Source organism: Prionailurus bengalensis, chromosome B4 (assembly GCF_016509475.1).
Source record: "Prionailurus bengalensis isolate Pbe53 chromosome B4, Fcat_Pben_1.1_paternal_pri, whole genome shotgun sequence".
NCBI lineage: Eukaryota > Metazoa > Chordata > Mammalia > Carnivora > Felidae > Prionailurus > Prionailurus bengalensis.
Genome location: NC_057358.1, coordinates 64,863,215 through 64,884,928, shown reverse-complemented (window position 1 = coordinate 64,884,928; position 21,714 = coordinate 64,863,215). Strand labels below are relative to the sequence as shown.

Genomic DNA, 21,714 nt, shown 5'->3' with positions numbered 1-21,714 from the left:
GCACAAGGGAGCCCTTGCCCCAAAGGAGTCAGTTTGTTCCTTCTGCTTATTTGCCACCAGAATCCTCATCATTTATTTTATAGTTGACAAGAAGAAGAATCAGAATAGAGGCCTTCCATATATTTAGAAACCATCTCAAATGAAAGGTCTTTTGAAGTTCTGAGATATTCATGTTAGTCTGTTTCTTCTTTCCTTTTCCCAAAGGGAGAACAAATCCCCTGAGGATTCAGTATAACTGGGAAATACATGCCACCTCTCTCATCCCATCTGCTTCCCTGAATGTGAAGGGACAAAGACAGTACACTTGGCGTTGGTTCTGATGTGTACAGGATCTGGAGCGCCTGGGTGGCTCAGTTAAGCCACTGACTTCGGCTCAGGTTATGATCTCACAGTTCACGGGTTTGAGCCCCGCATCAGGCTCTGTGCTGACAGCTCAGCGCCGGGAGCCTGCTTCAGATTCTGTGTCTCCCTCTCTCTCTGTCTCTCTCCTGCTCGTGCTCTGTCTTTCTCTCAAAAATAGACATTAAAAATAATGCATTTGGTATTGATTTTGTATCAACCTGCTTAACAAGATGGATAAAAGTAACCTAAGTCTATTTATAAATTTGGGAGAGGTGCCAGACACTAGGGCGTCAAATTCAACAGTGACTACAGCTGTAGCAGATTTCTACATTTGTCTGAGCATGGTGTGTCCACAATGCCTTCTTTCTGGGCTGGAGCAAGTGCTGAAAGCCCAAGGGGTGAAGGTGACAGGGTAAGCAAAGCCGGCTGTCCAAGCCCCCGAGTCCAGTTCCACACGCCACTTCTCACTGATTCTATCATCGCATCTGGAAATGCAATATGACCGGTAAGCCACATCCCATCATATTTTGAAGAAGGCCACTTAGGAGTTATAAATCAAGCAATAAAATATTTCTAAAGCTCGCAAAATACCTTCAGGACAAACAGGATTTTCTTTCTGCATCTGATGCTTCTACAGCTACTGTGAAGATTTAGTATAGCTGGCATTTATGAAGTTTGTGGAGTGTACATTTAACCAACTTAAAACCTAACTATGAAATAGAAATTGATGGAATTGGAGAAACCTGTGAATTATAAACAATTTAAAATGTGCCTTTCTGCTCTTAAGGAAGTGTAGTAATGGGAATAGAGGAAGTGATCAAGTAGATGATCTGCACCAGAATTAATTGACAGCTAAGAAATCTTTATCAGTAGCATTTTTGTGCAAATATATTAGAATGGCTGTAGACGTAGCCCAACAAAATTGCTGTGGCCAGTTTACCAGTCGTGCCCTGTTCTGCACATGTCTCCTCTGAAGTGAGTTGTAAGTGGAAGTATTATTCCTCATTATTACTAGTGAAGCCTCAAAGAGACCAAAAGAGTACTTCTCTCATAAGGTTCTCAACAAGCTATTAATTAGATAACATAAATGAAACTCTTAACACTATGCCAACACCTTCTAATGGTAGAAGTGGGTGGGAGAGTCATTATCTGTGTTTTATTATTATTATTATTATTATTATTATGGTTATTATTTTTAAACTTTGACTTTGATTCTTGCCTTGCTAGTCTTCTCCCCAGTCCTAACAAAGAAAGATGTAAGATTGGAAGATTATGTCTTAAATCTCATTTATCTGTTTATGAAAGGGAAGCTGAAATTTGATGATACATAGAAAATATGAAAAGGTATTACTGGGCGCCAGAGCATGAACTGTGAAGCAGTTAGGGCATCATTCATAAGTGATGAACTTCAGCTGAAAGGGAACCTCCTGCCCATTCACAACCATAAGTGTTTCCTAAAAATTTCTGCATTAAGATGGTGAGAATGACTGACATCTTTACTAGAAGTTCTTACTAATTTAAAATTTCTGTATCAGATGCCAGTGGAAGCCCATGAGAAGGAAAGCCCTCAGTCTACAACTTAACATTTTGCTTCAGCCACCCCACGTCCACGTCTTGACTTCTTTAGATAATATTGGCAGCCTAACGTATCACATTGCTCATATTGCCATGATTTGACCTCTTCTTGAACAGCCATACATTTCAGAATCTAAACCATCTATTTTTATTCTTCTTTTCCTAGTGCTAACCCTTTCTCTAATAGACAGCATGCCCTTTCTTGCATATTTGGATGGGAGAGATATTTTCTATTTTTTTTAATTTTTTAATTTTTATTTTTTTAATGTTTATTTTTGAGAGAGAGAGAGAGAGAGAGAGAGAGAGAGAGAGAGAGAGACACGGAGTGTGAATGGGGGAGGGGCAGAGAGAAAGGGAGACAGAATCTGGAGCAGCCTCCAGGCTCTGAGCAAGCTGTCAGCACAGAGACTGACATGGGGCTTGAACTCACAAACTGTGAGATCATGACCCGAGCCAAAGTCGGACACTTAACCAACTGAGCCACCCAGGTGCCCCGAGAGATATTTTTTATTTTATTTTATTTTATTTTTAATTTTTTTTCAACGTTTATTTATTTTTGGGACAGAGAGAGACAGAGCATGAACGGGGGAGGGGCAGAGAGAGAGGGAGACACAGAATCGGAAACAGGCTCCAGGCTCTGAGCCATCAGCCCAGAGCCCAACGTGGGGCTCGAACTCACGGACCGCGAGATCGTGACCTGGTTGAAGTCGGACGCCCAACCGACTGCACCACCCAGGCGCCCCCCGAGAGATATTTTTTAAATAGCATATCAAGGGGTGCCTGGGTGGCTCAGTTGGTGAAGCGTCTGACTTCAGCTCAGGTCATCATCTCACAGTCTGTGAGTTCGAGCCCCTCATCAGGCTCTGTGCTGACAGCTCAGAGCCTGGAGACTGCTTCAGATTCTGCGTCTCCCTCTCTCTCTGCCCCTCCCCTGCTCATGCTGTGTCTCTATCTTAAAAATAAATAAAAACATTAAAAAAAATTTAAATAACATATCAAAAGTGTAAAGTTACGTTATTTACTTAAATTAAGAAGCTTGCATAATTTTTATATGAAGCTTTTTAAATACCCTAAGCAATTGATCATAAAAATAGCTGGCATTTAGGATTAGTTTGCATTGGTACTACCAGTGCCATGGTAAATGAATCTTTATTTCTACCATTGATGGTGAGATCTGTCCATTTATATTGACTGTAAAGTTCTGTCCTGGAAAAAAAAAATGAAATGTTCATATAATTGTGCTGTTCTTCTATAAAACTCCTTACTCCTCTCATTCCAGCTCTTTTCATCTTCATTATGCTCAAGACTTAAAAGAAAAAAAAATTTTTTAACGTTTATTTATTTTTGAGAGAGAGAGAGTGAGACAGAGCGTGAGTGGGGGAGGGACAGAGAAAGAGAAGGAGACACAGAATCCAAACAGGCTCCAGGTTCTGAGCTGTCAGCCCAGAGCCCGACATGAGGCTTGAACCCACAAACCGTGAGAACATGACCTGTATGCTCAAGACTTTTATAGCTTAACTTTTTCTGTCCACTTAACTGTTACTTACCCACCTATCACTTTACTTCCCCCTTCAATTTTTTCATAGGTTTCAGTCTTCTCACATTTATTGTTAGCTCCTCCAAGAGAGGCAGGTACTGCCTTATAGCAGGTGTATATTGTATGCAGTGAGCCTCAGGTTGTGTCCCAGTTACTGTCTGATGGGGACTCTACTTGACATTAGTGAACTTCATCTCTTCATTCATATTACAACAAATGTCTTTAATGCTACATCAGAATAAATATCTGAAATACACATCTGCTTCTTCCCCAGGTTAATCAGCTTCGTGGCATCCCCAAGCTTTTGCAGCTTCTAAAAGTTCAGAATGAAGATGTTCAGCGAGCCGTGTGTGGGGCCCTGCGAAACTTGGTATTTGAAGACAATGACAACAAGTTGGAGGTCGCTGAACTCAATGGGGTACCTCGGCTGCTCCAGGTGCTGAAGCAAACTAGAGACTTGGAGACTAAAAAGCAAATAACAGGTACTGCTAACAGAATATTGAAGGATGCAGAACAGTGTACCCAGCTGGGTATGTTATGTCATCTGTTTTTCTTTCTTTTTTTTTTTTAATTTTCTTTTTTCTTTTTTAAAATTTACATCCAAATTAGTTAGCATATAGTGCAACAATGATTTCAGGAGTAGATTCCTTAGTGCCCCTTACCCATTTAGCCCACCCCCCCCTCCCACAATCCCTCCAGTAACCATCTGTTTGTTCTCCATAGTTATGATTCTCTTATGCTTTGTTCCCCTCCCTGGTTTTATATTAATTTTGCTTCCCTTCCCTTATGTTCATCTGTTTTGTCTCTTAAAGTCCTCATATGAGTGAAGTCATAGGATTTTTGTCTTTCTCTGACTGACTCATTTCACTTAGCATAATACCCTCTGGTTCCATCCACGTAGTTGCAAATGGCAAGATTTCATTCTTTTTGATTGCCGAGTAATACTCCATTATATATATATATATATATATATATATATATATATATATATATACACACACACACACACACACACACACACACACACACACCACATCTTCTTTATCCATTCATCCATTGATGGACATTTGGGCTCTTTCCATACTTTGGCTATTGTTGATAGTGCTGCTGTAAACATGGGGGTGCATGTGTCCCTTCAAAACAGCACACCTGTATCCCATGGATAAATGCCTAGTAGTGCAATTGATGGGTCATAGGGTAGTTCTGTTTTTAGCTTTTTGAGGAACCTCCATACTGTTTTCCAGAGTGACTGTGCCAGCTTGCATTCCCACCAACAATGCAAAAGAGATCCTCTTTCTCCGCATCCTTGCCAACATCTGTTGTTGCCTGAGTTGTTAATGTTAGCCATTCTGACAGGTGTAAGGTGGTATCTCATTGTGGTTTTGATTTGTATTTCCCTGATGATGAGTGATGTTGAGCATTTTTTCACATGTTGGTTGCCTATCCGGATGTCTTCTTTGGAGAAGTGTCTATTCGTGTCTTTTGCCCTTTTCTTCACTGGACTATTTATTTTTCCAGTGTTGAGTTGGGTAAGTTCTTTATAGATTTTGGATACTAACCCTTTATCTGATACATTGTTTGCAAATATCTTCTCCCATTCTGTCGGTTGCCTAATAGCTTTGCTGATTGTTTCCTTTGTTGTCAGAAGCTTTTTATTTTGATGAGGTCCCAGTAGTTCATTTTTGCTTTTGTTTCCCTTGCCTCCGGAGACGTGTTGAGTAAGAAGTTGCTGCAGCCAAGATCAAAGAGGTTTTTGCCTGCTTTCTCCTTGAGGATTTTGATGGCTTCCTGTCTTACATTTAGGTCTTTCATCCATTTTGAGTTTATTTTTGTGTGTGGTGTAAGAAAGTGGTCCAGGTTCATTCTTCTGCATGTCTCTGTCCAGTTTTCCCAGCACCACTTGCTGAAGAGATTGTCTTTATTCCATTGGATATTCTTTCCGGCTTTGTCAAAGATTAGTTGGTCATATGTTTGTGGGTCCATTTCTGGGTTCTCTATTCTGTTCCACTGATCTGAGTGTCTGTTCTTGTGCCCGTACCATACTGTCTGATGGTTACAGCTTTGTAGCATAGCTTGAAGTCTGGGATTGTGATGCCTTCTGTTTTGGTTTTTGGGGTCTTTTCTGGTTCCATACAAATTTTAGGATTATTTGTTCTAGCTCTGTGAAGAATGCTGGTGTTATTTTGATAGGGTGTCATCTGTTTTTCTTAAGTTTCCTAGAACAAATGGCTAATGGGCTCATTATTATCTGAGAGGTGGCTTTCAAAGAACATTGTCACCCTCTGAATTAAACCCCAGATTAAAGTCAAGTTAGAATTTTTTTTTTCCTGAAAGGGAAATTATTTTGAGGCTTTTGCTCAATATTTTAAATTAAAAACTCTGCAACTTTGCATGTTTTTACAACTTTACAGTACTCACCACAGGGAAATTCTGCATCAGTTTACTAACAGCCAACTTTGTGATTTGAGAACGTGTAAGGTTTCAGTATTGCCTCAAGTGCACAAGGCATTCATTCTGAAGAGACTCAGTAAGAACCACACCCAATTATTTGTTTTATTTATTGAATAATCCACTCGCTGGATGTATACAAAGAAAGTGAATCAGGGAATCAAATAGTGTCCTTATGTAGAGGATTAGTTTAATCAAATTAGTCAAAATACAAGAAATGTTATTTCCCAATCCTTCCATTACCTGGACCCCCCAAAATACCAGCTCCCTAGCCCACTCATCCCTGCACCCTAAAAAGAAGAAAAAAAGATGAGAGTGGCTGGATGCATTTTTCTAGTTCTTTACTTCATATTTCAAAATCTTGATTTGAACAAATAAATATCTTCTTTCTGCCCAATAGATTAGAAGAATGAAATAATCTGATAGAATTAGAGCTACAGTTTTAGTAATCCTTGAAATGTGGAGAAGAGAGACGTAGTTTTATTTAAATGAATAGTGCATATGGTAGAGGAGAAGAGGGTGCATTGATGTTCAAGCTTAGCCCTCTTGCTGTCACCGTCAGCTCCCTGCTGATGCTCCCTGCACACGTTCCCGAGTGCAAGAGCATTACTGAGTGCAACCGTTGGTGGTATTGCCTTGCGGAAACCTTCCTTAAGTATCTTCAGGGGCCTAGGTGGTATACATACATTTTTAATTTATCGCCAAAAGGTTTTAAGGTATTTTTAGGTATTATTAGGTGATGAAATCTCGGTTTTATAGATGACAAAAGTAAGGCCCAAGCCCTTTTTAATATATCGTATAAAAGTATTTTTAAATGATAATGCTGGACAGTGTTGTTTATTTTAGAAGGAAGTATTCCATACATTTTGTTATAAGTTGAATATATTCTACACTTCTGCAGAATATACAGCAGTTTATTATACAACAGGTTTTTTTTCTGTTTTTAAAAATGTCATTCTATCTTCTCTGCCCATTTATATCTTAAAGTAATCACACTTTTTTTCTATCTTGATATATTTTAATTTTATAAAACTATAGGAAGGGTTATACCTTGCTATCCTTCTGCCAGCACGCTGTCATGCCCCATGAGAAATTTCCTTCCATAACTATGACTTATATTAAAACACCTACAGAAATTAAGAGGGATCTCACTCATTCATTCATTCAGCCAGCATTTACGGGGTGCCTGCAAGTACCAGGCAATGAGAATCATTTTAGAAAGGTTGCAGATGTTCTTTTCTTTCTACTAAAACACGAACAGTTACTTGATGGTTGGCACTTAAAAAGAAAACCAAACCTCACAATTGGAACCTAACATTTCCTTCATTAAACTGTAGTAATGACAACCGCAGGAGAGAATCAGATAATCTGTTTTACGGTCAAAAAAAAAAAAAAAAAAAAACTTTCCGAAGGAGATGTTTCATTGTGGACTTTAAAATAAGGATAGGATACATTTTGAACTGGTGTTTTGAAGGAGAATGAAAATTATTCCCAGCAAAGTGAACATCATTAGCGAAGCAAAAAGAAGCTGCTGATCATTTTTAGAGGCAGTTGGATAATAGAGTATTGATGTTAAGGTATATTGTATCTAGGGGCGCCTGGGTGGCGCAGTCGGTTAAGCGTCCGACTTCAGTCAGGTCGCGATCTCGCGGTCCGTGAGTTCGAGCCCCGCGTCAGGCTCTGGGCTGATGGCTCGGAGCCTGGAGCCTGTTTCCGATTCTGTGTCTCCCTCTCTCTCTGCCCCTCCCCCGTTCATGCTCTGTCTCTCTCTGTCCCAAAAATAAATAAACGTTGAAAAAAAAAATTAAAAAAAAAAAAAAAAGGTATATTGTATCTAGAGAGCTTAGGAGGATGTGTGGGTGTGTGTTGAGGAAGTAATCCATTGAACCATGCTTCCCCTTCTTTTGTAGGCAATAGGAAACTATGGTCAGAGAACATTCTGTGGTATTAATGTCATAGAAACCATTCAGTTATCTTTACATAATGTGCAGAACTGATCAGTGGAGGTTTGTTGTGCAATTCTCAGGATTTCTAGTACAAGCCAAGCATCCCTTCCAGAGGGGGCTCATTATATGCTAATTGAATTGAGTCGATACTTGAATGTTTGATACAAATCCTTCTAAATAACTTCCTTTAGCTCTATTAATAGAACAGTTAAGTAAGTGCTTTCTGGGCCTCAGAAATAAATTGTTGACTTAATGTAGACATGTTTATATCTTTGCTTAGAAACACAAAGCGAATAACCATACATATGAATCTTTTCTTGTCTATTTTGTGGGTGTCTTTTTATTGAGCCTGTTCTTTGTGCTAGTCACTAAGCTAGGACTTCCCATTTTTCATCTTTGTCCCTCCAGTCATCTCCATAAGGCATTATTGACAATTTACATATCATCAGTGTGACACTCGGTGGGGTTAAGTAGATTGCCCAAGATTATGCAGCTAACAAAGAACAAAGCCCATATTTCAACCCAGCTCTATCTGGGTGTCTTGCTGTATGAAAGTGGCTCTCACCTCCCTCTTTGGAGGCAGAGAGTGATTCATTTTTACACTTCTTTGGGAAAAGACTTGTCTTTTAGGATCTCAGATCAGAGAGCTCTCCTTCACTCTTCTCTGACCCTTCCTCTGTCTCCACTTGCCACTGACTTGGTTAAGTCCTCTTCACCTCTCTGGTCTACTATTGCAGAAGCCTTTCACCTGCCCACTGATTCAGTTTTGCACATTCCCAGTCTGTCCACTACTCTGCTCCTAGTGATTTCTTGCTGATACGAAAATATGGTCCCATTGTGCTCCCCATTACCTCTAAGATACAGTCTATACTGTGCAGCATGCCACACAAAGATTTTATGATCTGAGCCTGGTGGCCACTGGCAGCAATGTCTCCTCTCATACCCTCCCAGCCTAGGTTCTGAAATCCTAAAGGATTTGCTGGTCTGTCTTGTCTCTTTTCTGTCTTGATATCTTTGTCTCTGCTGTTGTCTTGGACTAAAATCCTTTTCCACACCTTGACCACCTGGTGAACCCTCCTCACCCTTCAATAGCTGTCTTTTCCTCTGAAGGATTTTCAGATGCCATCCTTCCATACTTCATCCCCCCCAGTGGGGTTTTGAAAGAAGGGGCATCTCTGAACTACTTTTGCATCCTTTAATATTAGGATGCCACTTATTTCATGCCTGTGTGTTTACTGCAATAACAACTTTGCTACTCCTCTAAGTTGTTCAACATCTGTGGCTGATTGAATATAAAAAAGAGATTCGTGACCTGGGAGTATCTCGATTAAGAGAAATAAAAGGATCAGGTTTGTTTTCAGATAAGACCCTGATTTTCCTGGCCAAGCTATAAAAAAAAATTAACCATCCGATTTCTATATATGCATAAAAAAGGCATCAGCGCTTTGTTCTGCTGGGAGAGAACGTCAACTCACTGACCTTCCTGGCATTTTCAGTACCAGCCTAGGAGGGAAGCTCTTCTCTTTTCAGATGAAAAGACTTAAGGATCAAAGACGTTCCCTCTATGAGATTGTTCCCCCTCCCTTACCAAGTGAGCCTGTTAGTGTACTTTAATTGAAATGAGAACAGTACATACTGGTCTCAGAGGCTCATCTCCAAGGTCACTGAGTAATGAGCATTTGCAGGAGTGAGTATGACTCTGACTTGGTAAGAATGAAGCAGGAGATTCTTGTGCCTCTTTTCATGTTGCATAAGGAAGAGTCAGGATGATTGGCAATGAAATTTGTTAAAAATGCATATTGACCTCTGCATGTTTTTTGGAAATATTTCATTGGCTTGGTATATTTTAATAAAGTAGCAAAAACATTTTGCTATAAGATATTCGTTATGCACCTTTTAAAAATAATTGTATATTATTTTATTCTGCACTTGTAATGTGCAACAAGTTATCTTGGGTTTGTATATAACTTGGACTAAATGGCCTTTGCAATAGTGTGATATTTCAGGGAAGGCTTACAAAACTTAGGTGAAAGAAGTATATCCATGCAAGGGAAATTATTAAAAAAAAAAAAATTCCTCCTGGTCTGTGATCACTTTGAAAAATAAGATTAAAATGAACCAGTCTTCCTCCTCCTGCTCCTCTTCTCCTTCTGTACTGATAATAGGGATTCATTTAATCATAATATATGTAATTTTTGCTACCTCATTGTCATGCAGAGTTTGTTAAATAACTCTATTTCTATTCCTAGAAGGCAATATTAATAAAACACAGATTTTAATATCTTATAAGATCCTTCTACTAAAATTAGCTGTTTTTTGCAAAAATCACAGTTGGCAATACATTTCTGGAGAACGCAGTTATTCTTATCTCTTTTATAATTGCTAATTATTCAAAGTATATCCCTTACCAGAATCCATTTCTTTCTTTTTTGCTAGAATGAGAGCTTAGAGATAGAAAATTACAGGCTTATCACCTGCAACAAAGAACTTAATAATAGAAATTTAGGCACTAGGAATAAATTGACTGGAAGTTAAAGGTGAGACCAATGAAAACCTAAACCCTAATGTTATATCGGGTCATCTAGAATCTAGTCATTGAAATGAATATGTATTAAGGGTCCTTTAGTCCATTCATTACCCAATGCGAGAAATGGGAATCATTTTTTTTTTCACGTCATCTCTATGCTCAGTGTGGGGCTCGAGTGCACAACCCTGAGATCAGGAATTACGTGCTCTACCTAATGGGCCAGCCAGAGGCCCCAAGAATAATTTTTAAAATACAAATTACTAAAATCCATTCTGAGATTCTAGCTAATAAATTTGGAATGTGGCCCAAGAATATGTCATTCTGATATGCTGCTTGATTTATTTGGAAACTGCTAGTCTAGTCTAACACTCTAGCTTTGGGATAAAACCACTTGTCAATATTTTGATAAAGGAGGGCTCATTTTTAGCAGTCTTAGCGATAGAGCTGGATCTTACAGCAGATCTTTCTGTTTCCTTCAAAGCTCTCTTAGAAGTTTATATTTTCAGTGAGCCAGAATCTCCTTCCCTAGAATTTCCACTCATTAGTTCTGGTTTTGCCTTCATATAGTCACAAAAAGTGATACCTAGCTATTAAATTTACATTTGTTTAGTTACTAGAGAAAATGTATTCCTATGTGTATTAGATTCTAATATTTTTTAGCTTGGGTTAATTTTTCTACCAGCAATTGAATTTTTAATGATATTTAAGAACTGTATATATTAAGGATATTCACCCCTTGTCTCATATTGTCATATGTTATTTTCCCAATTTGTAATTGGTCATTTATTGATGTTGTATGTACCTGTTGGGAGAATGTATAACTGTTTAATCCTGAATCTCTAGTGAAAAGTTCCTTCCTAGCTTTGTACCATACAAAAATTTGGCAGGCATGACATTTCTATATAATACCCTACATTAAAAATTTAAAAATTGTACTAAAACTCCCAAACCAGATACTTTTATAGAAATAATACTGGATACCAAGTTATAAAGGACGTTGACTGTTGGAGGAAAATTCCACTCCCTTTGTTCAGATTAAGCCTCTTCTGGTTTTTATTGTAAGTTATACTTTTCCTTTGAGTGCCCTGTGTGGTCCTTTTTTAAAAGAGGAAATGGCATCATGCTTCACATTTTTAAGCCTCTGGCAGGCAGGGACTATTAATTTGTTTGCTTATTTAAAGCAGGAAGCTTTTTTTTCCCCTCTCTCTCTCTTTTCTTTTTAACTTTCTTTAGTAGCTTAGAAACCACAACTCCACCTTAGACCTGCCTCTAAATTGTTTTCAACAACCGTTGGAATTTTATTCTGTCACTCCCCCATCCAGAGCCCCTCAAGATGAAGTGGGAGGAATGAAGTCATTGTGTTGCAAAATCTGTGGCCCAGGGACACTGCTACTGCTCCTGACTAGTCTAGTTTGACCAGGAAAAGACCTCCTCCTGAGCCAGAATGCTAGCCCTCAGAAAACACTAGACCCAGTGTCACCCCATCTGACTGTAGCTCTGTGTAGGCTGCAGTGGAAGTTTGGTTTCAGAAATGGTTGTTTCAGAAACTGATTAAGTAAAACTGATTAAGGTCAAAAGGCTGCATCTGGCCTAGAGTGTTCTAAATGGTGGTCCAAATAGAACTATGGTTGAATAATTACCAACCTTTACCTGTACAATTATTTCAGTCATTAAATCAGGGGAGATGATATCACCACATAATTCAGCCAAAAAAACCAAAAGCACCTTTCCTTGTTTCATAAGGTAGACTGTCCTGTATACCTATGCTTCCTCTCTCTCGTATGCAGACAAAAGAGTACATTTTAAAAGTGAGAATTACTGATTGGGCAATGGCGGAGTGAGTAGGGAAGAAAACGAAGATTCCCATCTCTTTCTACCTCCTCTCTCTGCCTTCCTGGGTGCTAGGGAGTTAGAGTCATTTGCTGAGGTATGAAAGAAGGCAATGCAACTTGACACCTGCTGGGAGTCACTGGAATAGCAAGCAGGAGGTGTGCCCTCCTTCCACTGAATCAGAAGTATTTGAATGCCAAATTTGTAAGAAAAACCAATCCTAAATGGATGTGCCACTTTGTATCCTCTCTGACTACCCAGCCTCAGGCTCTGTCTCACAAATGCCCTGGAAAGTACAGTATTCTATTATCTTAATTTCTTTCTGAGTTGGCTTGTATGGCCTTTTTCTTTAATGGTGGGTTAAGGGGAGAAGTTTCAAGAGGAAAGGGAAAGTTAAATAAGTAAATGTGGTACCAGCCTTAGACCATTGTTTAGGCCATACATGTTGGTAGATAGATTAAAAATACTCTCTCTTGTATCTCCTTCACTACCAAACTATAATATAAGAAATACATGAGGTAGCCAGTGTAAATTCCAGGGGACATAAAGTCTGTCATTGGGTAGGATTTAATAAATATTAATTGGCGATGTTGATCAGCCTACTGGTGATAGGCATGGGTATAAGCAAAGGCTCTGTAGGCCATCCATGCTGTTACTGGGAGGCAAATATCAGGTGGAAGTTTCAGGTAGTGGGGAGCAGGAGGCAGAGGGAGATATTCCCTTTATATAACCCTTTAAAAACACTGAGGTCTTGGGGCACCTGGGTGGCTCAGTCTGTTAAGCATCCAACTCTTTATTTTGGCTCGGGTCCTGACCTCGTCATTTGTGAGTTGGAGCCCCGCATCAGGCTCTGCGCTGACACGCAGAACGTGCTTGGTATTCTCTCTCTCCCTGCCCCTCCCCTGCTCTATTGCTCTCTCTCTCTCTCTCAAAATAAGTAAACATTAAAAACATTGATGTCTTGGGGCACCTGGGTGGCTCATTTGGGTAACCATCTGACTTTGGCTCAGGTCATGATCTTGCGGTTTGTGAGTTCAGGCCCCACATCAGGCTCTGGGCTGACGGCTCAGAGCCTTGAGCCCATTTCAGATTCTGTGTCTCCCTCTCTCTGTGCCCCTCCCCTGCTCATGCTCTGTCTCTCCTGCAAAAATAAATAAACATTTAAAAAACAACAACAACAAAAAACATTGAAATCTTGAGATACCTGTCTGGCTCTGTCGGTAGAGTATTCAATTCTTGATCTCATGGTTGTGCATTTCAAGCCCCACGTAGGTTGTAGGGATAACTTTAAAAAAAAATAAAATCTTTTTTTACAAAATTAAATAAATAACAATAAAATTGAAGTCTTTATTGCAGCAGGGTCATTTCGGGCCTTCATGTTGGTGAGACCAGAATTTATTATGTACGTCAGCTTAACGGTAGGATCATTTAAGAGAAATGGCAATAAATGTTTAAGGATTTCTAGCTTCCATTATCATTCCTGATTAATTTAAACCTGCATAATTTTATATCATAATTCCCCCCCACCCCACCCCTGCTGATTATGGATCAGTTTCATTGCCATCTAAAGAACTCTAAACCAATTCTTTTGGTTGGGAAAGGGGCTATCTCTCTCACTCCCCCCCCCCCCAAATACCTAGCCACAGCCCTAGGAGTGCTGGCTGTAACTCCTCTTTTCAGCAGTTATTTGACCCATCCCTGTTTTGATAGTACTCTTTGTTTTTCTAGGTTTGCTGTGGAATTTGTCATCTAATGACAAACTCAAGAATCTCATGATAACAGAAGCCTTGCTCATCCTGACTGAGAATATCATCATCCCCTTCTCTGGTTGGCCAGAAGGAGACTACCCCAAAGCAAACGGTTTGCTCGATTTTGATATATTTTACAACGTCACAGGATGCTTAAGGTAATGCCACTCTATAGATCTTTCCTCTGTTCACCTTATATACTACATCCAGATTTTCTAAAACTCTACCCCACTACCTAGAGGTCCTATAAGAATTATAAAGATCACTCTAAATATAAGAAGCACAATGTAGAGACAATGAGAGAGGTAAAGTAAGAACAGAATGTTGTTTCTAGGCATGTTTGATTCCAGAAGCTACCCACATTAGTTCACAAGAGCGAAGATGTCAGTTCCAATAAAACAGAGATCTAACCTGAACACCCAGAATTCCATGCAGACTGGCCTTCCCTATCTCCCAGGGTTTAAGGCAGGCTCCATGCTATTTTTAATTCATTAAAATCTAACTTAATGATGTGGTTAAAAAAATAATTTAAACCTAGTGTTTTTGTTATATTTTATTAAAGTATAATTGTATTTGTTTTAGATGTACAAAGTAATGATTAGATATTTGTATATTTTACAGACGGTCACCAGAATAAGTCTAATGTTCATCACCATACATAGTCACAAAATTCTTTTTCCTTGTGATGAGAACTTTTATGATTTTTTTCTCTTAGCAGCTTTCAAATATGTAGTATTGTATTATTAACTATAGTTGCCATGCTGTATGTTACATCCCCAGGACTGACTGACTGACTTATTTATATGTTTGTTTATTTATTTATGGCATATGAAAATTTATTTCCATTATGGTTTTCTTTGGACTTACTTATTTTATAACTGGAAGTTTATAACTTTTCCACATACACCCACTTTGCCCGCCCCCCCTGCCTCTGGAAACCCCACCAATCTGTACTCTGTATCAGCTTATTTGTTTTGTTTTGTTTTAAAAGTAATCTCTATACCCAACATGGTGCTTGAACTTACAACCCCAAGATGTTCTACTGACTGAGCCAGCCCCTATGAGCTTCGTTTTTGTTTTTGTTTTGTTTCTTTTAGATTGCATTTGTAAGTGAGATCATACAGTATTTATCTTTCTCTGACTTATTTCACTTAGCATAAGGCTCTCACAGTCCATCCATGATGTTGCCAGGGGAGATATTTCATTCTTTATTGTTGCTGAATAATATTCCACGTATATATACCAGATTTTCTTATCCATTCATTTGTCAGTAAATACTCAGATTGTTTCCATAGATTGTTTCCATTTCTTGGCTATTATGAATAATGCTTCAGTGAACATGGGAGCACATATATCTTTTCAAGTTAGTGTTTTCATTTTCTTTGGGTAGATACTCAGAAGTGAAATTGCTAGATCATATGGTAGCTCTGTGTTTAATTTTTTGAGGAACCTCCATAATGTTTTCCGTATTGGTTGTGCCAACTTACATTCCACAGGCATAACACAAGGTTTGCCTCTTCTCCATATCCTCACCAACACTTGTTATTTCTTATCTTTTTGATGATAGCTATTCTAATAGGTGTGAGGTGACATGTCATTTTGATTTGCATTTCCTTGGTGATTAGTAACGAGCATTTTTTCATGTGCCTATTGGCCATCTCTGTCTTCTTTAGAAAAATGTCTATTCAGTTCTTCTGAATCTATCTTTCCTTTTCTCTTTCCTTTCTCCTTTCACCACTTTCCCCAAGTATTCTTGACTTCTTTGTTGCAAATGAATTGACTGTATGTGCCCAAGTTTATTTTTGGACTCTTTATTCTGTTCCAATGACTTATGTGTCTGTTTTTATGCCAGTACCACATGCTATTTTGATTAATACAGCTTTGTAACATAGTTTGAAATCAGGGAGTGTGATGCCTCCAGCTTTGTTCTTCCTTCTCAAGATTTCTTTGGCTGTTTGGGATCTTATGTGATTCCATACAATTTGTAGAATTGTTTGTTCTATTTCTGTGAAAAATGCCATTGAAAATTTGCTAGGAATTGCATTGAATTTGTAGATCACCTTGGGTAGAATGGACATTTTAACAATGTTAATTCTGCCAATTCCTGAGTATGGTATATCTTTTCATTTATTTGTGTCTTCAGTTTGTTTTTATCAATGTCTTATCATTGTTAGTATACAGGTCTTTTACCTAGTTGGTCAAATTTATTCCTAGGTGTTTTTAAATAGCTGTAAGGCAACAAAGCCTAAAGGAACAGAATGTTTTACCATAAGAACAGCTACTAAAGAAGTTAGTTTGAGCCGCATTTCTAAATAGTGGGATGAAAAAATGCTTGAGTTGTTTTCTCCTTTGGGCTGTCAGATGCCAGCTAAATCAAGAGAAAATAGAAACACATGCAGGAGAAAGAAAAATGCTAGTTTTAACTTCTTTAAAATCATGCATCTCAAGCTTTCTTGTATTTGAAAATAATCATTGTTCTTTATGGGCAAGGATTAAAAGAAATCAGAAGATGTAATCAAAATTAGACAGCCCATGAGAGGTCAGGACATATTCTGCCTTTTGTTATTTTCTCTAGTTACAGTTCATTTTTGAGGGAATCTAGATGGTAACTGAGAGAATTTATCATGGTAAAATGTTTAATCTCCAAAGTTAATCACACAGTAATGCATATCAAATACCAGTTTTGTGTAAGAATTATGTTAGCTACTAAGAATTTTACAAAGATGAATAATAAAATCTTTTGGGGATTTTTAACGTAGTAGGGAATGCAGATGAGTAAAAGCACTACAACACAGCTACAGTGAAATGTATTTATTAGAGCAGTGGGCCCCTGGAGCATTAGCATCTGCATCACCTGGGTCCCACCCAGACCTTATGAATCAGAAATTCTCAGGGTGGGGCCCAGCAATCTCGTTTTGACAAGCCCTCCTGGTGATTCTGATGCCATGGTATCAGAAGTACAAGTGAGGTGCTGCAGGAATGCAGAACAAAGGACAATTCATGCCAGCTGACTGGGATCTGAAAGACACTATAGAAGAGGTGCCAAATGAACTAGGCCTTGGTCGATTATTTCAATAGTCAGAAATTCTCTAAGGACTAAGGACTAAATTCTTGAACAGCAGAAGAGGTGCCTATATGATCTCTTTGAATCTGTCCTTCTTTTGATCTAATAACACATTTTGTTCTACTTCAAAACATTTTGGGGGAGAAATAAAGTAAATAAAAATAAAAACATTTTGGAAACAGCTGTGTGGCCCAGTCGGCTAAGCATCCGAGTCTTGATTTTGGCTCAGGTTATGATCTCACAGTTTGTGGGCTCGAGCCCCCACATCGGGCTCTGCACTGACCATGGAGCCTGCTTGGGATTCATTCTCTCTCTCTCTCTCTCTCTCTCTCTCTCTCTCTCTGCCCCTGCCTTGCTAACATTCTCCCCCCTCCCTCCCTCTCTCTCTCTCAAAATAAATAAAAATAAACACTCAAAAAATTAAAAACACTTTGCATCTCAAAATTTCTCTGTAGCTCCCCTTGCCTGGCTGTGTACATTAGAGTTCTTAAAGTGGCAGATGTATCCAGACTTTTTCAACTCAAAATGACAGATACTCAACTCAAACTCACTCAAGCCAAATAAGGATTCATTGGCTCATGTGGGTGATATGTTGACAGTCACTTGTGAAAGTGAAGGAAGTACATGAGGAACCATGACCTCAAGGACTAGGACAGAAATTCAGCATCCCTGGGACTCACTCTTTTTTTTTTTTTTAAGTTTATTTATTTGGGGGGGTGGGGGGAAGGGAGAATGAACGGGGGAGGGGCAGAGACAGGGAAAGAATCCCAAGCAGGCTCCTCTGCCAGCACTCAGCCCAACGTGGGACTGGATCTTATGAACCAAGAGATCATGACCTGACCCGAGATCAAGAGTTAGACACTTGATGGACTGGGCCCCCCACCCAGGTGCCCCTCACTCTTTTTTAAAATTTCTATCTTCTCTCTGCTTCCTCTTCTTTTGCACGTTGAGCTCATTTCTCTACAGATGCAAACATGTCTACACATTCTGTTTATCTTTAATCCTTGACACCTAGCAAAGTTTCTGACATATAGTAAACAAGTATAAAGTATTTGAATTAAAAAAATAAATGAATGAGCAAATGAAAAAATGATGAACTGAGTGAATAATCAAGTCTGGCAACAGTATCAAATTTGTGATGGGAAGTGATCAAACAGAAGTTGGAAACATAGGCTAAAGCCAGATTGGGGGGGCCTTGAAGGTCATGTTAAGGAGTTAATTTTTTTCTTCTGTAAGCAAGATTAGCTAGTATGGGAGGATACAAATATGAGTTCTGTGTGAAGAAGAATTATAATATCAATGGGAAGGGTGTATTGAGAAGGTGAATAATATAAAGATAAAAACGTGAGTAACAAATTTCTTTGTGTAGTTTCCCCTTATGAATGAAGAATAATAAAAGATTTGCATGGTCTGAGTGTAGCAGTGCCCTGGTTCACACACATTTTCCAGAAGATGTGATACCTGAATACACTCCCATCAGTATGAAACCATTTCAAACAGCGTTTGCAAAACTAATCTGAACCACTGATTTGAACTACTTTCAGAAGCAGAATATAGCAAAAAATCTACAAAATTGAATGCCATCTTATGTGCTTAAGTATCTGTTCTTATTTCACCTGTATATCTAATTTACAATAATAATAACTGACATTTATTGTGTATTATGTTCTAGAAACTGTTCTGAATGCTTTATGAGGATTTTCTCAGTGTATTCTTATACTGAGGCCCTTGTAAAGTAAGCTTTCTCTATCTTTTAGATGAGGGGCTTAGATTAATGATTTTTCCCCAACGTCATGTAACTAGTAAGAGACAAAGCTGGAATCAGATCCAGGAAGGCTGTCTCCAAAGCCAAATACATTTATAAATGAATACATTCATGTTTGTCACATTTCTACAGACTGTGCTCGTGTGGATAAAACATCTGCCCTTCACAGTCTTGTAACCTCACAGGTTTTAAAGTCACATTCAAGTCTTAAAGTACTGTATCCGTGTCTCCTTGTTTTTGTTTTAGAAGTTCTGTGCAAGTGGAACTCTACACTGCGTTTCATATAAACAGAGAAGGTACAAAGGATGAAGCCTAAGAAATGAGAGAAATTTCCATGAGAGGAGATGGCATTGTAGGCAAATCAGGGTAGATGTTGTCACTATGAGTATAAAAGCCTCTAGGACCTGTGCTAGGACAAATGCGCAGAATGTAAGAGAAGACCTCTAGGGAACCTGCAATCAAATAGCCTCAGTTTCCATGACAATAGAAGTGTCTGCTGAGCAGTTGCTTATTTTTGACCACAGCTTCTCTAAAAAAGATTTTAAGACAGGTGTTGACTGGTTCTAACAAGTGTGAATCTAAGCTGAATAAGAAGGTCATAAATGTTAGCAAATATCTTAATTGCTACAAGTTTATTTGAGGTATTCTGTCCCCCAGAGAGTATAAGAGCCAAAAATGAATTGGCCACATGAGCAGTATCCTTGGCATTATGGTTGACTCAGGTTAGCCTAGCTAAATTTTTTCAATCTACTTAGGAGAAAAACCGCATGCACCAGTGACTTTGTCCCTTTACTAACTTGACACTGAGATCAGTTTTGAGAAGGACTTCCCTTGGTCTGCATATAGCAATGGCATAGAATGAGTCACTTGCTTTGTTGATGAAATTGTGGCAGTGGCCCTGTCCACCTGGAGCTGCCTCAGCGAGATTGCATTCACACAGGAGCACCTGCAGAGTTTATCATTCAGAGAGACTGTCAGGTACAGCATACTCGTCAGGTGTCAGATCTCTTATATACAGGATTAACGTCTGCTTGCAGCAGCATTTTCCATGGGATGTGGTGCTTTCTTTAGGTTTCCTAAACAATATTATGCTAGCCTAAGAGTAGTAAAATCCAAGGTAGGAGAGGAAACATAAAATCGTACCCTCTACCTTGTGCTAGAGCCAGCAAAAGCGATCGTCAGCATCTCTTAACTCCATAGGCAGTGACCTCATGTTGGTAACTTGAAATCAGCCACTGGGAGTATTTATACCATAGAAACTGGCAAATGGTGCAAGTCAGAGGTCTCCCAACTCCCTTGCCCCTAGAAAGTTGGTTGTTAAATAAACATTCACCAGCACACCACCAGATCTGAATTTCTGTTAATTACCATCAAAATGTGGATAGTTAGGGTACAAGCATATTTTTTTCTATATACATCCCTTTTCAAAGAAGAAACAATTCCTTTGTTTTCTTGGAAGGTATTCCAAAGCTTCAGCATTTTTTTTTTTGAATGGAGAAAATTTTTTTCAAATTATTTTTATTTATTTAGAGTGAGAAGTGTAACAGTTAAAATATTTGATAATTCATTGCAATCAGTAGGATACACTCTGCCGGGAATTTCAGATTCCAAAAGACTTATGTGACAATCATAGAATTATAAATTTGCCAAAAAGCATTAGCTGCCTTCTTTGATTTAACACCTCTCCTACAAGCACACTCATTGTGATGAGCCCCTGCTTTCCAATTAATATGGGTAACTTCTTAGCAATTGATGTGACATGGCTGTCAAATCTGTATGTTCCACCTCCCTCATTGACACACTTTTGGAAAACCTTTGGATGTGACAAATAAAACCAATGGTTATTATCAGAGGAGGTTTGAAATTTCTACCAAAGATTTACCACTGTTCTCTGTTCCTCCATATTATTCTTCTGGCTTCTATCTTCCCCTCCTTCCTTCCTTTCATTTCTTTCCCCCTCTTTCCTCAGTCTTTGTTCTCTTAAAGGAGAAGGGGTGGAAATAACTTAGAGGTCAGAAATTAGAATGCCTCCAGACTTCAGATTGGACTTCTTGTGGACAGGTGTAAGACCATGTGGAATGGCAGAAACTGTCAGACTAGAGAACGGCGGGAAAAATGCTTGTTCCAAGAGCAGTGAGATTCAAACTTCTGGAAGACACTTTGGGCCAAACACAAACCTCTCTAGGCAGCCTCTGTTAGCAGTCTCCTTCTTCATTCTTGAAGAAATTAAGCGGACAGTGATTCTCCCACAAGTACAGAACCAGTTATCAGAAATTTGAGAAAGGAAACTAGTCCAGCTTTCTTGGTATTTTACCACTTAGTCTATCTTTCCTCTTACCCAACATTGTATTTATTCCTTGAATGCCTGCTATATTCAGAGCACTGTTTAAATTTCTGAAATTTCAAAGGGAGATGAGATCTATCTTTGCCCTGGAGGAACTCCAGGTTTAGTAGGAGAGACAGGCACCTGAAGAGAAAAGTCACAGTCCATTTGATAAGAAGTGTAAAAGGTATGAAAGACCAAGGCATTGAGTTGCCTGAAGGTTGGAAAAAGTTAACTGGAAAGTTACATTGAAGGAGCTTTTAAAGGATGAGTAGCTGTTTGAATGTCCCTCTCCATCTTCAGCTCCTCATTCTGTTACTGGTTCGTCTCTGTCATTTTTCAATATAGTCATATTAATCTTATCACCATAATTGAAGACCACCCTAGAATTTTGCCTTTTTGTTTAGGATGATTTTCTTATTCTTGTATTTTGTGCCCATAGATGCCAGTTAGAGAAGCAAATGGTTACCACATTTCCCTTGCAAATTATTCAAACTTCATTTTCTCCACATGTCATAGTATAGCAAATGTGTTTTGATGACTGTATAATATAATTATATAAACTAAAATTTATAACTGTCTTAAAAGAAACTTCCATTGTCACTTATT

The 21,714-nt window shown here is 38.7% G+C and overlaps 1 protein-coding gene across 1 annotated transcript in view; it reads left to right on the top strand.

Annotated features, from left to right (window-relative positions):
• The window catches only part of PKP2 (plakophilin 2), a 95,438-nt gene that overhangs the window by 41,465 nt on the left and 32,259 nt on the right, over positions 1-21,714 (top strand). The window contains exons 5-6 of the mRNA XM_043563130.1: positions 3,729-3,936; positions 13,934-14,111. Of these exons, the coding sequence (XP_043419065.1) occupies positions 3,729-3,936; positions 13,934-14,111 (386 nt within the window). The remainder of the gene's footprint in view (positions 1-3,728; positions 3,937-13,933; positions 14,112-21,714) is intronic.